Consider the following 18,437-nt stretch of genomic DNA (forward strand, 5'->3'; position numbering starts at 1 on the left):
TCAACGCATCTTCGACAACTGCGGCGAGCTTCTAATTCCGGAGGCGGCAGCCACCACCGCAGCCCCAATCTTCCTCCCTCCCTTCACCAATTTCTTCTTTTCCCCCTTTCTCTCCACTTCATCACTACTCAAACTCGTCTTACCGCTCTTACTCCTCGTCCTCGCCGCCGCCGCCGCCGCCGCAGCGCCTCCACTTTCGCTGCCGGCGTTGCTCGCCATCCCGCTTTCCCTGGCCACCCTCTCAAAATCATCCCCCAATTTCCTCACCGGGCCTCTCTTCGCCGCCACCACCTCCTCTTCCTCGTCCTCGTCCAGCAATCCGACCACCCGGCGCCGCTTAATCGCCATCGGAGCGCGCGGCGGGGAGGGAGTCTTATCGATCTCGTCCTTCTGGCGGCGAGAGGCGGCCGGTTTTTTGACGGATTTATTCGGAATTGGGGATCTCTTGAAGATCTGCTCCCGTTGCACGCGGAACCTCTCGACGTTGCCCTCGATGCGGCCCTGGAGGCGGTGGCGCTTGACGTTGAGGCCGCCCATGGACCAGTGCGCCTCCTCCGCCCACGCCATGAGCGGATCCGTGACGGAGGGCGGCGGATCCACCATCTCTTCGTTGAATTTGACGTCGGTGTAGAAGCGCGGCCGCGGCAGGCTGCTGCCGTAGAACTTTCCCGGACCTAATGCCACAACCATATCGCCGGGGAGTGAGGGAGGCGGCGCTGGAGTGAGGGAGGAGGTGCTGGAGTGAGGGAGAAGATGAATTAGGGCTCAAAACGATTTTTCATTTTTTTTAATTGATACTCACTCAAAACGACGTCGTTTTGAATTCCGGTGAGTCCACGTTTGAAAATTCCGGTGCCACGTCAACACCGATCAAGGTGATGGTCAACGCGTGTGCAATTTGCAACAAAATTAAAAGGTGATGTATTTTGAAGCTAATTTTAAAGGTGATGTGCAATATGCAAATTTGAAAATAGTTCGTGTATTTTCCGGCTATTAACCCTTTTATTTATTTTAATTTACCAAGCACTTCTATGAGATTTCACTAAATGAAACCTATATAAAATGATGTTTTTGTTCTCCAAACCAAAAACTCACATGTAATTGGTGGAGTGTAGGGTTATAAACAAAATTAATATTTTTTGCTCGATGTGGTATTCAATTCAAATTGAAATACAAATATTTGATTTGATTTATTAGTAATCAAATACATATATAAAATTATGACATCCGATTTGATTCGATATGTGGATATTTAATTAGATATTTTAAATATTATATATATATATATATATATATATATGTGTGTGTGTGTGTGTGTGTGTGTGCGCGCGCTCGCGCATATGAGCTCAAATAAAAATTCATTTTAAAATATGAACTATGTACCATTTTCAGCTCTTAGATGGTAAAGATCTACGAATCAATTCAATTTTATATTCACAAAAATTTAATATTATATATATAATAATAATTATAACTTATAAAAGAAATATAATAAAAGAATTATGACATTATATAATAATTGAAAAATTTTACAAAGGAAAATGAAAAGAAACATAATATACATACATAATGAAAAATTCTTTGATATTCAAAAAGTAAGACATTACAATTTATAAAATCAAAATTTAAAATTGAAGTCATTCTTCCACCACAAGTCACGCCTCTTCATTACGACTGTAAGCTAATCAAATAATTCGTATTTCGATTTGATTAATATTTGATTCAAAATTGAATACAAACATTTGATTCGATTCAATTAGTATTCAAATACACGATCACGATATTAAACTCAATTCAATTCATTTACAACCTTAGGGAGTGGTTGAGATTAGTACATTTTCAACTGCATTACCAAATTTATTTAGCTAAATAAAAAGTGTATTTAAATTACTTTGATTAAATAATAATTTGGGATAAATAAATTGTTCAATTTATTTTAGATTTAAAAATATTGAATATCATATCAAATTTAAATTGTTCATTCTTCCACCACAAGCCACGCCTCTTCATTACGATTGTAAGCTAATCAAATGATTCGTATTTCGATTTGATTAATATTTGATTCAAAATTGAATACAAATATTTGATTCGATTCAATAGTATTCAAATACACAATCACGATATTCGACTCAATTCAATTCATTTACAACCTTAGGGAGTGGTTGAGATTAGTACATTTTCAACTGCATTACCAAATTTATTTAAATTAATTTGATTAAATAATAATTGGGATAAATAAATTGTTCAATTTATTTTAGATTTAAAAATATTGAATATCATATCAAATTTTTAGTGATCATCGCCATCGCCGTAGTGCAAAAAAATTAGTTATAGTATTTCAAGTTTCAGATGAGTTGATATTCAAAAGCCAATTTTAATCTTACAAGTTTCAGATAATATGATATTCACAAATCAGTTTTGATCTTTCATGCTAGCTCTAGATGAGATAATGTTTAAATGTTGCTTCTGGGCTTTCACAGAAGTCCGACGTCCTGGGGTAGATTATGCTCAAAATGACAGATTTGGTCTTACATTATATTATCCCCGCAGTTTAATAAATCTACACAGAATTAGTAAATCTTGTTTATATACAATGAAATGCAGTACATCAATCCTTCATGGATATGTGAAATTATATATTTTTTTTCTTCTCATTTTTTTAAATTTTCAATTCCACATAGAGCTTTTGTAAAACTTTATTAAATGAAAATTTATAAAAATATATTTAATTGACGAAAGTGATTGAGATTAATATAATTTATTATTATTTTAATTTAATTTAATCAAATTAAATTAATTTAAAATAATTTATATAAAAATTACTTCATATATTATGATCATAAAAATAATTATAAATTACGAAGTAAAATGTTATTCTATCCATCTCCCAATTTCATCATTTTGTCATTTTAGTCTATCCGACAATTTCATGCCCTTTTTATTTTTAGTAATTTTTACTCAACACAACTCCATAAAGGATGATACTCTTATTTCATTTTAATCACTTAAATACTATCATAAAAACGAGATCTTTATTTCAATTATAATAAATTTAATTATTTTATTAAAACATGTACTCCCCCAATTTCAATTCAATAGGCCACAAGGCTTGTGCACAGATATTAAGAAATAAATAGTTTATAATAAAATAGGAGAAAATGTAACTTTTTGTAAGAATATATTTGTCCAATAAGTAGGAGAGAGAAATAAATAAGAGATAGTTATGTGTGAGGCATAATAAAATTTGGTATAAATAATGAGTTATGTGAAAATATTTATTATAAATTGACTTTCTATTTTAAGAAATGACCTATTGAATTGAGATGTTCAAATAAAAAAATATAATATATTGAATTGAAACGAATATGAAATTGGAGTAAGAAAGAAGTATTAAATGTTTACTAATTCCCTCTAATTACTAATTCTTTTAATAAATTATATAAATAAATAAATAAATAAATTCAAAGATGGTGCGATAAAGGATTTAGTTCAAAACCTTAAGAGAGGTACTAATCCGGAAATTGAATGGTCGCAAAGCGACGAGGGCAGCGTGGAAAAGGTTTTCTTCAAAAAACACGAAAATTGAACGGTAGGACCCATTACTTATATTTGCAATGGTACGACAAATAATGTTTATCATTTTTCAGCCTTCTTTTGTAATTTGCTTGATTTTAGTGTCGGGCCGATACCCTCGGATGAAATTAACATAATCTTTCTTATGCTTTTCATTTTTCTCCATAAAATTATTGTTTAATTTGGGTGCATTTTATTTACTCACAAATTTATCATAAAAAAATTGATGAATAATAAGATATAATAAATTTAATCACATTTTAGTGGTCTGTACAATTTTTATCTATATGAAAAATATGAGAAAGTATTATGATATCACTACCCCATGATAATATATATATTATATCATTAATTGGAGAGAAAATGAAGAAATAGAGAATGCCTGGATATTTTTTTTCATCATACCCGAAAAGAATTATATATCCTAAAAAATATATAAAAAGAGTGGAGAAAAATAAAAAATATAATATTATACATCATCTTCCATCAAAGAGAAGACACCCTTATATTAGAACGGTAAATCGTTATAATATCAATAAACGTTCACTTAGGTGTAAGCTGGCTTTCGCTAAAATTATATAGCTGTGGAAACCTATTTAATTTGTATATGCATTAATGCAGTCATTTTTACCCTCTGATGTGCATGCATAGTTACAAACTTATAGTGGAAGTTGAGGCGGAGCTAGGATTATAAAAGTATACGAGCAAAATTATATGCTTTTGTATAATTAAGAAAATAAGTTTGGACTAATAAAATTATAAATTTGCATATAATAATAGGCATGTTTGATAGCCCTAGATAAAGTAAAATAGATAAATAATCATGTTTTATTTAAGCGTTTGATAGCAATATTGATAAAGCAAAATAGATAAATAATCATGTTTTATCTAAGCGACTACATCTTTTAAAACGAATATCAACATTCCAACTTCCCACATCAGCTTTAATTTGAGTAAAAATTAGATTTGTGGTAAAACTTACTCTACAACATTAAAGTTCATAGTACTATTTTTTGACTCCTTCCAAAGTTCATGTACAAAATCAAACTACCCCAAAATTGATATATTTATACGCTAATAACCCTTTATAATATGTGAATTTCAGTATATTGTCAAAAGTTTATCTACAAAATTGTTGTAAAATTGGACTAGAATATATTGTGAAGTTGTAAGTACATATAATATGAGACTAAGACTTTCTTATAGTACTAGTATGCCCTCCCGCATGATGCACGAATCACGATATATTTATTTATATTCAAAATTTTAAATTATGTAAAAATGTCAAAATATCATTATTTATATAAGTTAGATTAACTGGCAATAAGAAAAGTTATGTTAATTTAAATATTAATATTTTATTTAAAATAGTACTCCCTCCGTCCACGATATTGTTTCCACTTTTTCCATTTTGGTTCGTCCATAATATAATTTCCACTTCCATTTATAGTAGTTGGGTCCACAAATTCCACTCACAACAATAGTACGAGACGCAAACTCCACTAACAGTAATACTCATTATTAGTATAAATTATTATCCACCACTTTCTTAAAATTTGTGTTGTCCACAAAGTAAAAACGATATCGTGGACGGAAGAAGTATATAATAACATAATATCAATTTAATGAGTATACATTAAATTTAATGAGTATTATATAATTTATTTATAATATTCCTTACGTCCCACAAAAATATGCATAGTATGGGACGATACGGGTTTTAAGAAATCATGTAAAGTGCAGTGTAAGTGGATAAAGGGTCGCACATTGATTGTGATGTTTAGTGGGAGAATTATTACTATAAATGAACAATGCATACTTTATGGGACGGACGGAAAATAGAAACAATGCATATTTTTATGGGACAATTGGAGTATAAAAGATGAGTTTTTATATGAATTGAAGTTAACGATTTTTTGAAAAGAATTAAAATAGAAAAAAGAAAAAAAGATGAGAGAAAATTTGGTGGGAAAATTGAAGGTACAAAAAAAAGCCTCTTTTGTATGGTATATAGATTGGAAAAAGATGTAATTAATTAATTTGAGAGTTGAATTGCAAAAATTGAAATTACAAATAATTATAAACCAAAATTTTATGCATATGGCATGGTGTAGTGATTTTATTATAGTTTCTTGTCCCGAAGAAACCCTATATATATACACCAAAATTACCAGGTGTGAGCTTAGAGGTAAATTAATCTGCAGTTTACCATTTTCTAAACAGTAATTACAATAATTGCCATACTAGTTGAGACCAAAACAGGCCAGCAGAATCGTCTCTGTGCGTGTGTGAGAGAGAGATTGATCGCCCAAAATTACAGCATAATAAACTGGTGGTACATATCAACTTATTTAATTTGTGGATACATGTGAGAGAGCAAATAGCGCAGGTAAAAATGAGCAGATATAAAATGGATTGAATATGATGATGATGATGTTGGGCCCTTATTCTGGAGCAACCAAGAATTGAAGAAACAAGAAATCCTAGGAAGGTAGATTAATAATAAACACACAACGTCGACATTATATTAATAAAAGATGAAAAGGTAGGTAGGTAGCGATGATGACTATTTGGTGCTACTCACATGATGATGAAAAGCATAATGGTGGCCGTGGCCGTGGTCGTGGTCGTGGTCGTGGTTGTCCTCGTCCTTTGGCGGTTGGGGCAAGACTGAGGGCAGCTTGGAGAGGAGGGCGTCGAGGCTGCTCATAGATGGGGTTATTCTCATGGCCTCATGATGATTACCAAAGTGATAATGATGGTAGTATTCATTTGGATGGTTCATCATCTGATAATGCTGCCACGCCTCTTGCTGCTGCGCTGCTGAAGAAGATGAAGATGAAGATGAAGATGAAGATGGATGCGGCAGCAACACTCCCGGTATGCTCTCGATGTAGCTCAGCTTCTTTCTCAGCAACACTACATAGCTCAGGTCCTCAACAACCTTATATATATAATTTCCCAATTTAATTATTTTACAGATATCATCACCATACATATATATTAATTCTAGAGAGAGAGCCCGAGATAGACAACCTTGTGGACGGCTCCTAATTGAATCACGCCTTCTCTAACAGCAATTAAAGCGATAGTCTGCAATAAATTGAACAGAGATATACTAATTGATGATCATAATAATTGAAATTCAAGTTGAATGATTGAGCTAGCTTCATTAATGTACCTTAATACCCGACTGGAATTGAGCTTCCCAAGTCCTGGGGTGCTGTTGGTTCCACAATAATGAAATGAGATTTAATTAGGAAATTAATTATTTGAAATCTTGATTATCCACTACTGCTACTTACAGAATCAGCTGAGTTATGCCATGCAGATAGGAAGTTGATTTCTTGATCATTTGGCTCTTTGTGAATCCATTTGTGGCTGTGATCAGCCGCCACTTTCCCAATCAAACTGAAACATTAATTAATAATGTCACAAACACTAGGAATTGAAAAAATAAACTTCATATATATATGTATATATATCTCTTACATACCCTTCACCATAATTGTAGATTTCATGTGACATTTTGAAGAAGAGCTCAGGCTGCAGCCCTTGATATTGCCCATATGAGCTCGCGCCGCCGCCGCCGTTCATCTCACCTGCAGACGCTGCAAAATTGCAAAAACCATCTTCCCAAACCAATATCCTGCACAAAATTCCATCAACATTATATATATATATATGTGTGTGTGGAGAGTAATTAACCTAATTAAAAGCTTACCAGTTCCTCCTCACCCCTCTTGACCTGTCATAAACCCCTCCTTGTCCATCCCACCTATCATCAACACAGTTTAATTAATTATATCAAATATCACTACAAACATAGGTAGGTAGGTTAAATTGTTTGTGTTAATACTTGGGAGGTGGATAATTTCTTGGGAGAATCCTCCAAAAAACAGCATAAACCCATTGGGAATTCTCATGTATGCAGAGACTCCTGAGAGTGTGTTGGAGAAGATGAGTTACAGCTAGAGAGTTGAGTTGTTCTTCCATTCAAACTTTTCTCTTTTTTGGTGGGGTGGGGGTGGGGGTGGGGGTGGGGAGAGGATTAGCTATAGAGTGCCTCTTACTCTTTTTATTCTGTATGTTTGTTGAAGCAATTTGCAAAACAAGTAAAGCCCCAACATCTCTTTACGCCCTTTATATAAGGCTAAGGCCACCACCAACGCCTCTCTCTCACACTCACATTAATGGGATATTTGTGCTTTAAATTTTACCAAAATGATTTGAGATGGCCCACGCTTTTTGGTGTCGAGTTTTTCAAACCTCCATTCAACACTCCGCCTCTATAGTCGTATATATGCTTTTTTCGTCCTCGCCAAAAACCTTATCATCCATTATCACTACATCCATTTATTGTTATTTCTAAGCCCCATATCTTTTTTTTTCTTCTGACACATTACCACTCCTTATCAAATTTATTATGATTATTGCACACTTCTGCCTAATCTCTTCCGCCATATTAATTACAACTATTACTTTACAAGTACTTCTCCATCTCAATTATTTCGACTTTTATGTAAATCAAATTAAATGCTTCCAACTAGAGGAGTAGTTGGTAGCTAGCTAGCTTGGTTTTGAACTTTTCCGAAGGGGAGAATGAGAATTTTAATTTCATTTATTATTATTATTATTATTATAAGGTGGTCTTGGTTAAATGGAATATATTTGATTTGCCAATAGTAATTTTCATTTTCCCACATTCGAGGACTTTTATGATCCATTATTAATAACCCACATTGCTCCCAAAACCACCAAACATCATAATATTAATTTCCGAAATTAGGGGTATATAGTAACAAAATAGCAAACATAATTGTGTAGAATGCGTCATGTGCTATGTATAATGAGTGCAAATGTATGTAGACAACATTGTGGTTATATATTGGATCAAGCTTTATATATTAAGGGTTTAATTAGGATCGTATACATTTATTTGATAATGCACCTAAACTTGATATTTTCAAAAATAAGAGACGACATTGCATTACAACATCACTTAATTATTTCATGCTAAAGTACGAACCAACTTAATTAATATGGAAGGATCATTATTCTCAATTTTCTTTACTATCATAATCAAGAACTTACGCAATTAAAAACTAGCTAACATAAATTAATTAATTGAGTCATATTTACTGTCAGAAATACAATTTAAGCAGCATAAGCCAAAGCCTACACGTTTTGCCAAAACAAAACAAACTCATTGTGTTGATGCACACTCACATTTCTATATGCATTATATATTATAGTAGCTAGCAAGTGTTGATTAAATGTGTATATAGAGAAATTAATTAAGCATGAAAAATTCACGTGATCTTGCTCCTTTTCTCATTAAAAATGTCTCTCCGGTTGACCAATCAAAATCTCTTGCCACCTAACTCACAATTTTCGTTAAGAAAAAAAAAGGTGAAACGATTAAATTAAGAAAAGGGCATATATATGATGCTCCATTTGATAGTAGTAGTATTTTTGTTTTGCTTAGAAGATGGAAATAATAAATAGAAATGCGAATGTGATGGTGAATAGAAGGTTGTGAGTACTCCTTTAACAGTGTATACATCACTCTCAATCTCTGACTCATCGTGTACAAACATATCACAGTTTTAATAAAGAGTGGTCGAATCCACAGAGTACTTTTCTTTTTATTTTCTTTCTGAGTCTTTGGTAACTTGTACTGTTTTTTTCCTTACATACTGCTGCATGATTACAACAGCTGAGATATAGAAATACATGCATATATACAACATATATATGTGTGATGTGTGTGTGCATGCCACCAATTAGAATGTGATAATGAGTGTGCAAAACTATTTTTGCAGAACGTGAATATTCCATTTAATTAAAAATACAAAAAAAATTAAAAACTATTTTTTTAAGCTCAGTAAATATCAGTGTGTGTGTGTGTGTGTGTGTGACTAAAGAAAGTTATATGTGTATATATATATATATATATATATGGTGTGAGTGCTTTCATATCTACCAGGCTGACAGAAACATTAAGAAAGTCTTTTTGACCATTCATTAACAAGAAAATGTACTGTTTATGCAGTGGTGAAAATTGATGCAACCGGCTTCATGATTTATTAAAAATAGAAACAAGAAAACAACATCACAATTTTAGTTTCACCTCTTTTATTTCAATTATTTCCCCTCCTTTGGCTTCTTCTAAGCCAACGTACCCCTTAATTTCCACACACACACACACAAGAGAGAGAGAGAGAGTAGGGTTTCTTAAGCTTAGCATTGCATTGTACATTGACACAATATTGGTTGGGTTCATGTATGTACGACTGCACAAGCAGAGGAAAATTGGGACAAAATCTGAGGAAATGATGTAAGCAGATGAAGTGTGTGTGGATTTGGAAATAATAATTCACAAGTTATTATTTTTCACATTTATTGTTTCTGATTTGGGATAGTGATGGTTGTAGTGATATTGGATTTTGTTCTTATTCATAAATTTTAGCTAGATATATTAAAAATTTCCCAGATTTTCTGTGGATTTTGTTTGAAAAATAATACTAGAAGATGGTATGAAATTAGATGATGTGAGGGAAAGAGAGAGGTGTGCTTGGGTGAAGATAACAAAGTGTGGGAATGCCCCATCCCTTTCCTCCATTAAGGAAGTGGAATCTCTGCCCTTCCCATCCTTTTCAATGTTACTTGTCTCGCATTATTTTATTTAAATATTCCCAAATATCCAATAGTTTTGATGTATAGCTATAGCCTATAAATATCTGGTCAATATTATTAACCATTCAAATGTAACTAAAAATTCAAGAATGGGTCTTGATGTATTTTGCGCAGTGGACAAATCGGCCATATGAGGATTACTCTATAAATTAATTAGGGCTACTCAAATAAATACTATACACTTTTCTTATTAACACTAAAGAAATTGATAGTGGAAATATAATTGTATATAAATTACTGAACTTTTAACAAATTTTGTATTCAAATTATTCAATTACTATTATTTTTTTTCATTTTGCATCACGTTTATTTTTCGTCTTGACGACATGACGTAAATATACCAGTTTGGCAAAGATTTGCTTGTACAATATAAATATAATAGTGTGGAAAAATAGAACCAATATCGTATTATATAGTTGGATGAAAATAACGTCGTTTTAAGCCTAAAATTTAGAGAAAAAAATGAGCGAATATGTAAAATGAGAAAAATTAATAATTGAGTAATTTTAATAAATTTTAAAAAAATTTAAAAATTTAAGTGTAAAATAAGAATATGTTAATAGTTCAATAATATCTATGCAATTATCCCTTATTAAAAAGAATTAAGGATGATGTGAATAATCTCCAGCCTCGAATATAGGAGACAAATAGGTGTTCTCCTTGATTCCCGGTAGAGTTCTCCCTAAAATTAATTAATGATGATGATCTGACATCATAGACACTTTTAATCATAATATGGTTAACCGTTTTAGAATGTTCTGTAAATTTTTCCCGTATTTCTAATAAGATATTAGATATTGCACTCGTGCAATAAAACAAGTTATGTTTATTAAAAAATTAAGCATCTTGCGAAAGCGTAACAATATTCTTTTACGATCATAATTGGATACGGATGTCAAAATCCACAGCGTTTCAGGCTAATCCTATCGAATTATACAAAATCTCTTATACATTAAGATATACGATACACTCAGGTCGTACTCGATCCAAATCTAATCCAATTGGATTATTCTACCCGAATATTAAGTGTTAGTGTCATTTTGATATAGTGTTAGTGTCGTTTTCAAATAATGTCATTTGTAAAATAAAATAGTGTTAATGTTAATATTATTTTAGAAATAGTGTCATTTGTAAAACAAAATAGTGTTAGTATCCTTTCAAGATCATGTTAGTGTCATTTCCAAAAAAAAAAAAAGGGCCAAGATAGTCTAATTGGGTATAACCCGAGTGTACGGTACACTCGGATGTACAGGAGACCACCTCATCGAATTATAAGTTATTCGAGTGCGGGATAACCGGGTTGAAAAAAATTTTGAGCTAGAAATTTATAATCGCGACCTTAAATTTTCGGACTAATCGGGCTCAAAAAATTTATTTTTAAAAAATTAACTAATATATTTCACTTGACAATATTATATTTGTAATAAATAAATTCACGCATAAATAAGTAACATTTCAACATCGACTTAGATAATAACTACTCCCTTCTTCCCACGAATCTTGACACGTTTTTCTTTTTGGGCCGTCTCACGAATCTTGACACATTTTCAAATAAGGTAATAATTATTACCCTCTCCCTTCTACTTTATCACATTTATTACATTCTCTCTCCTACTTTATCATTTTTATTGTCTTCTCTCTCCTACTTTATCACTTTTATACTTTATTAACTATACACTTAAAACACTAATCTACAACTCCTTAATTCCTGTGCTGAAACCAAACATGTCAAGATTCGTGGGACGGAATGAGTAATATGTAAGTATTGAGATAAAAAGATGCAACATTTTTATTAAATAAGTATCAATTTTTTATTTTTACATCTAAATATTTTATTACTCCTTCCGTTCACGAAATGAGTACTCATATTTCTTTTTTTAGTACATCCATAAAATGAGTATTCATTTCATTTTTAGCAAGTATACCCTACGTAATCCTTTAATTAATACCCTAAAAAATTGGGATCCTTATTCCACTAACACCATATTTAATATATTTCTTAAAACCCGTGTCGTCCACAAATGGGTACTCATTTCGTGGACGGAGGGAGTATACAAAGCTATTATTAAGAAAAACGAAAAAACCTAGAAACCCTTGAAAGTACAAAGAAGCAGACTAAGGGCCAAGCCTCATTAAAACATTTTTAAGAAAAACCCGGTAGGAAAACTCTTAAAAAGAAAAATGAGTACTCGTCTAAAAACAAAGTCCAAAACGACAACAAAGTAATCAGAATGAACAAGAATCCAACATGAAAGGGGCAGAGGGGGGAAATATTTCATAAGCTCTGGCCTGACCTAAGCAAACCCGGAACCCCTTAAAGACACAAAAACAGAGCCGCAGAGCTCGCGACCAAACCAAAGCCAATGGTAAGCATAGAAGAGGCTTCGCCACAGCAGACGAAGTCGAGAGACGACCCAGAAATGGCCGCTCAAAAAGACCACTCGACGTCTTGAGGAACGATGGAGCAACCAAAGGAGTCCGACCCTTTGAGGCCCAGCTACTAGCACATCTAAATATTTTATATTAAGTATTGAATAAAAAATACTCCCTCCGTCCACGAAAGAACTTCCTATCTTTCCTTTTTGGGACGTCCACAAAAGAACTTCCTACCTATTTTTGGACTATACCCCACCACTTATAATCCTCTTACTTTTCACTTTTCACAACTCTCAAAATTAATTATAACACCTTTTCACCACTCCCAATACACTCAACTACCTTTTATCCACTCTCAATACACTCAATAATATTTTTTCTTAAAACCCGTGCCACTCCCTCCTAGGAAGTTCTTTCATGGACGGAGGGAGTACAAAGAAGTGTAATGATGAGTATGACTTTCTAATATTGAATGAAAATACATTTTACAAACTTTTGCAAAAAAATATCTTATTATACTAATTTTCAAAAGAAAAGTAATGAAGTTGGAAATGACTGACGAGAAAAATTTCATAAAATCAAGCACACATTATTTTCGGGTCAACCCTATTGGGTGGGTTTCAGGTTAATTTCGGGTTGACCCTATCGGGTGTCCAACTATTCGATTACGAGCTATTCGGGTTGTGATTTTTATCGGGTTGAAAATTTTCAGCCTTAACCCTCTCGGATTGGTAGGTTAACCGGGTCAGTCCACAGATTTCGGGCTGGATTGACATCCCTATAATTGGATATGCGTTTTTCATTTTCTTTAATTTATTTTTATTTTGGCCACTATTGGTCGTTGTTTATACACGTTAATAGGGTCATGATTTCGGAAGGTTCTAAAAATTAATATTCTTGGTCCACAAAAAGTGTGTGGTGGAATGGAGGGCACGAATATGAATAAAATGATTGGAAGATATGATTTTAGTATTCAAAGGGTCCCATAAAAAGTACTATCTGTCCCAACTTTTAGTGTACATATTTCATTTTTTGATCGTCCCATATTTTGATATTTATTTATATTTTTAGTATAAGTAGATGAGACCCTTGTTCCAACTTTAATTATATTAATACTCACATAAAATGTGGGGCCCTTTATTCCACTCACACCCAACCATTTTATTAAAACTTGTGTCACTCTCAAATGAATACTAAAGGCTGGGACGAAGGGAGTAGTACTTAGGGATTGGGTCCATCAAATTGTAAAAGTAAGTGGTTAATATTTTGTAGATATCGAATATGAATGAGGTTTAATATTTTAAAAGGATAATTTCTACAAAAGAAAAATATACACTCTTTATGGACGGACGACAATAATAACAAACACACTCTTTGCACACAGAGTGAGTATTTTCAATTATTTTTTTTCCTATCTAAAATCATTTCCCTAAGGTTTTACGTCTTACGAAACCTAGAATCATATATTATATATATATATATATATATATATATATATATATATATATATATATATATATATATATATAGCGGACCGCTCCAATGAGACCCCCTAATTTTAGTGAGATCTAGGGCACGATCTGGTGCGTTTATTTTATCAATCATATGGCTGATCATATTGTATCTGGAGGGTGATTTTTTTTCGCAGGGTTCGAATCTTGTAGGGAGCAGAATATTTAAAATTTTGTTATTCATCAGTATATAGTGCATTGCTCATCAGTATATATGTCTTATTCATTACTAAGTTTTTAAATTTTATTTTTTATCAGTATATACATCTTGTTCGTTAGATATACGTCTTGTTCATTAGTATTATATGTCTTATTGTACTCATGTTACACGAAAAATAGGGGGTCTCATTGGAGCGCGCCCCTATATGTGTGTGTGTGTGTAGAGTTGTTAACTTCGATTTATGAAAAAATATTTAATATAAATGTTAAATTAAAGATTACATAAGATCTTTAATTCGATGTAAATATTATAAAAAATAAATTTAAAATGAATTAGTTATGATGTTAAAATTAGTTTTCGTTTGCCCCATTTATCTCTAATGTTGAACATACTCTTTTTTCTAATTTTGTTTTCGTTTGTTGGTGAAAAAAATAATAGATGTTATTTGTTTTCCTTCCAAAATTTTTTTTTGCATGGTTGTTTAATTATAATTATAGTAGTTTTTAATGCAATTAAAGAAGGAAATTTGTATTAGTTTTAATATGAATTTGTAACTAAAAAGTTAGTTATATATCTTAAAATTAGAATTTAAAATATTATATAGATTTATTTAACTATGTATAAGAATTACTTATTTATTTATTTATATAAACATATTTGTTGCTATATTTTTCTTTTTATATTATTCATATTTTCATGATTTTTTAATTAGTTTTGGGTGTTTAAATATAAACTTTTAATAATAATACAGTTTGAATGTTTAAAAGCCCAACATTAATGACAACTATTAATTTTGTTATATTGATAGTTTAGTGTTATTTGCTTAAAATGAGATTGACTTAAATTATTTACTCTACAATCTACAAAATTTATTATTATTATTTATTATTATTATTATTATTATTATTATTATTATTATTATTATTATTATTATTATTATTATTATTATTATTATTATTACACAATACTCATTAAATTTAATTATACTCAGTCAATTGATAATATTGTTATTACACAATATTTTAAATTAAATACTAATAACATAATTTTTCTATTATCAATTAATCTAACTCATAAATAATGATATTTGACTTTCTTATATGATTTAAAATTTTAAAATAAATAAATATATCGTGCCGTATACATCGCACGGAAGAAGTACTAATTAGATTTAATCTCTTAATATTCTATTCAAATTCATGAATCAAAATAATCCTTAGTTTTTACAATAAAAAGAGTTTTTATTCGAACTCTTCTGTGTCTATATATTGCCTAGAGTACATGTACATCAGACATGGATGCATTAATGGCCGCTGGAAGAGGATTGAATGCTAAACGCCGATTTCTGAATTTAGAATGTCAAAAATTTACAGAAACGTATGGGGAATTGTAGAAAATTATCTAATAACTGCATATACTTAAGATTTGGGGGGATTCTATCAATCCAAGAAAGAACACTGAATTTCATATCAACCTTGTACACTCCACGTCTCCACCTATATTCACTCATTTATTTGCATCCAATTTCAATGATTTAGCTCAAAAAATACCCTCATCTCTTTTTTTGCCGGATAATCTTTAATTTTTAGAGTACAACTTGTTTGGTGAAAGTATCTTTTATTCACATTTTTATTTTTAAATTATGCAATTCCACTCTTTTTGCTTGTTTTGTTAATTATATAATCATCATAGTTATTTAGAACTAGAATTGATTCGAACTATACATGGGTTATGATAGTAACGATGTTGACTAAATATTAGATTATTAATTTAGTGTTATCATAGGAATTATGAATCAATTTGGTCCAAAGGCGTTGACTATATAGATTATTAGAATTTTACCGTGAATAATGCATTTGTTTTAATAATATATTACAATCCTGTGTGATCTGTGCGTAGATCTAATGATAAAGTGGTTAATGCTTGATGTCAAAAGTGTTAGGTTTAAATCCATAGGCACGTATGTATAATTCATGGGAATATTCTTATCTCGGGCCTATAATAAAAGCATAAGATGTTGAAGACATATATGTAAGATTCATTCAATTTATTACAATAAAATATTGAAAGTCTAAATAAATTTATTTAACTCGCCAGATGCTTGTCGTGGTCGATGGCACTACACGATCCTCTGTGACGTATCGCGAAATCAGTATCGGGATCACTAGACTCAGAATGACAGTTCTTGCTGACATGTTTGGATTTGAGCTTAACTTCAGGAGTATGCCAATATGCTTTTCAATCCTCTTCAACATATTCATTGATATATGCCGGTGTTTTTCCTCTAAGGATATTCTTCTTCGTCGAGCTTAGAGAGTCTATGTATGCAGTTCTAGTGATCCTGATCCATGCCTTGTAGATCACATCTCTAGAGTACACATATGGGTCACATTAAAATGCATTATGTATATTTTAGATGATATTTTATATAACATTAATATTATATATAATATTGTTAGAAAATTAATTAAACAAGCGCTTACCATAAATTTGATTGAAATAAATTTCAATCGGCCTTGGAGTGAGAACCCTCCATGAAGTGCCATTGTACTACGCCAAATTTTATTACTAGCCGCAAAATCTTCAATTGACAAATTAGAAGTTACTATATCTTTGTATATCAAAACATTACAAGTACTTAAATTATACTCCTTCCGTTACACTTCAAGTGTCTTATTTTTGTTTTTGGGTTGTCTCGCTTCAAATGTCTTGTTTCCCTTTATGAAAAAATTTAGTCACAAAAAGTGAATATTTGGGACCCACATCACTTTTTCAACTCTACACTACACCACTTAATAATCTAATTAACTTTTTTCTAAATAACTGTGTAGAAAAGAAACAAGACACTTGAAGTGGGATGGAGAGAGTATTTCTCACATACTCATCATACAATGTGCATAGTATCTTCCTGTTAGGAATAACAATAATAGTCTCAGTTAATTGAGAGATATGTGACGATGTAGGCTATCTATTTCGATTCTAGAGAAGTTCTCTAAACCCCCCTTACTCTGTCCCAATCACCGGGAACCACACCCCCACCTGAGCAACCGCCAGTAGAGAAATCTTCCTCGAGCTCAAGTGCACTAGCTACGTACCTTTCGAAATGTGATCGATCGCGACCGATAATGAAGCTGAGATATTTCGTCGCATCGCATTTCTCGAAAACCAGCAGTACTACACGGTGGATTCTAGCATTGAAAATAGGATAGTTCTTCATCTTTCGGAATCAATATGTATCAATCGGTGCATCTTCTAAATAGGAATCAATGGGTGTAGCTAGTTGATAAACACTCATTTTGCATAGTTTTTATGGCTTATATTTTGTGAATTATGTCAAAGTTGTGTCTATTGTGTTATCGTTTAGAGTTTATTTATATCATTTCATGATTTCACGTTTGAGTATAGTTTTGGCTAATTTGTTGCAGGAATGAGTGTTTCTTGGAGCATTAGGAACCGAGAGAATGTGTCTAAGGAAAGAGTTGGAAGAGAAACGAGCCCGAATATCGAGAAAAGGCAAAAAAAAGGTGCTAAGTACGAGAAAACGAGAGAAACGGCGACCTAGGTTTAGGCCGCTGATTTAGGGTGTTTTGAAGAGGGTTTTCGGCGAGCAAAACGGCGGGCGCCGAGTCACCCGCCGAAGTCCCTATTTGGTTTTTACGTTATTAGCTTGGAAATCGGCGACCGCCGTTTTCAAGGGTTTTGAAGAAGGATTTAGGTGATTTGATCGGCGGTCGCCGATCGGGCCACCATTATCCCCATCTTTTTTAGTTTTTTGCATTTTTTTATCTGTATTTTCGATTTCTGTACTGGATTTTTCCCTGAGACTATATATAGGCCTTTTATTTGACCTATCTAGGGTTCCACACTTTAGTTTTCAGTTGTATAGCTTTTGGTTTTCATTGTTTTCCAGTTTTTAGAGTTTGGATTGAATTTCTGCAAGGATTGAAGATTCAAGAATTTTCTTTCAGTTTTATTCAAAGTTTTTATTCAATACAATTTTTACAATTGTTGTCTTTTCAATTATGTTTGTGTTTTATTTTGCTATGTCTGGCTAGTTCCTTAATCTGAACCTAGGGCTTGTACATAGTTGATTGAATATATGTGTTTGATTAATTAAT

General features: G+C 32.0%; 2 protein-coding genes across 2 annotated transcripts; both read right to left on the bottom strand.

Annotated features, from left to right (window-relative positions):
* Positions 1-690, bottom strand: LOC130994005 (uncharacterized). Its single transcript, XM_057919040.1, has one exon. It carries the CDS (start codon positions 688-690, stop codon positions 1-3), a length of 690 nt encoding a protein of 229 aa, XP_057775023.1.
* A 5,279-nt stretch (positions 691-5,969) lies between these two features.
* Positions 5,970-7,758, bottom strand: LOC130993664 (protein RICE SALT SENSITIVE 3). Its single transcript, XM_057918654.1, has 7 exons — positions 7,433-7,758; positions 7,298-7,351; positions 7,070-7,222; positions 6,879-6,984; positions 6,755-6,796; positions 6,610-6,666; positions 5,970-6,517 (listed from the first exon to the last, which is right to left on the bottom strand). The coding sequence occupies exons 1-7, from the start codon at positions 7,567-7,569 to the stop codon at positions 6,140-6,142; spliced, it is 927 nt and encodes a 308-aa protein (XP_057774637.1). The 5' UTR covers positions 7,570-7,758; the 3' UTR covers positions 5,970-6,139.
* Between the last annotated feature and the right edge of the window lie 10,679 nt (positions 7,759-18,437).

This window comes from Salvia miltiorrhiza, chromosome 7 (genome assembly GCF_028751815.1).
Source record: "Salvia miltiorrhiza cultivar Shanhuang (shh) chromosome 7, IMPLAD_Smil_shh, whole genome shotgun sequence".
NCBI lineage: Eukaryota > Viridiplantae > Streptophyta > Magnoliopsida > Lamiales > Lamiaceae > Salvia > Salvia miltiorrhiza.

Coding starts and splice junctions, on each gene's coding strand:
- LOC130994005 (XM_057919040.1), bottom strand. CDS start 690: ATGGTTGTGGCATTAGGTCCGGGAAAGTTCTACGGCAGCAGCCTGCCG.
- LOC130993664 (XM_057918654.1), bottom strand. CDS start 7,569: ATGGAAGAACAACTCAACTCTCTAGCTGTAACTCATCTTCTCCAACAC. Junction 7,352..7,432: donor AGAAATTATCCACCTCCCAA/GTATTAACACAA, acceptor TGTTGATGATAG/GTGGGATGGACAAGGAGGGG. Junction 6,518..6,609: donor AATTAGGAGCCGTCCACAAG/GTTGTCTATCTC, acceptor TATATATATAAG/GTTGTTGAGGACCTGAGCTA.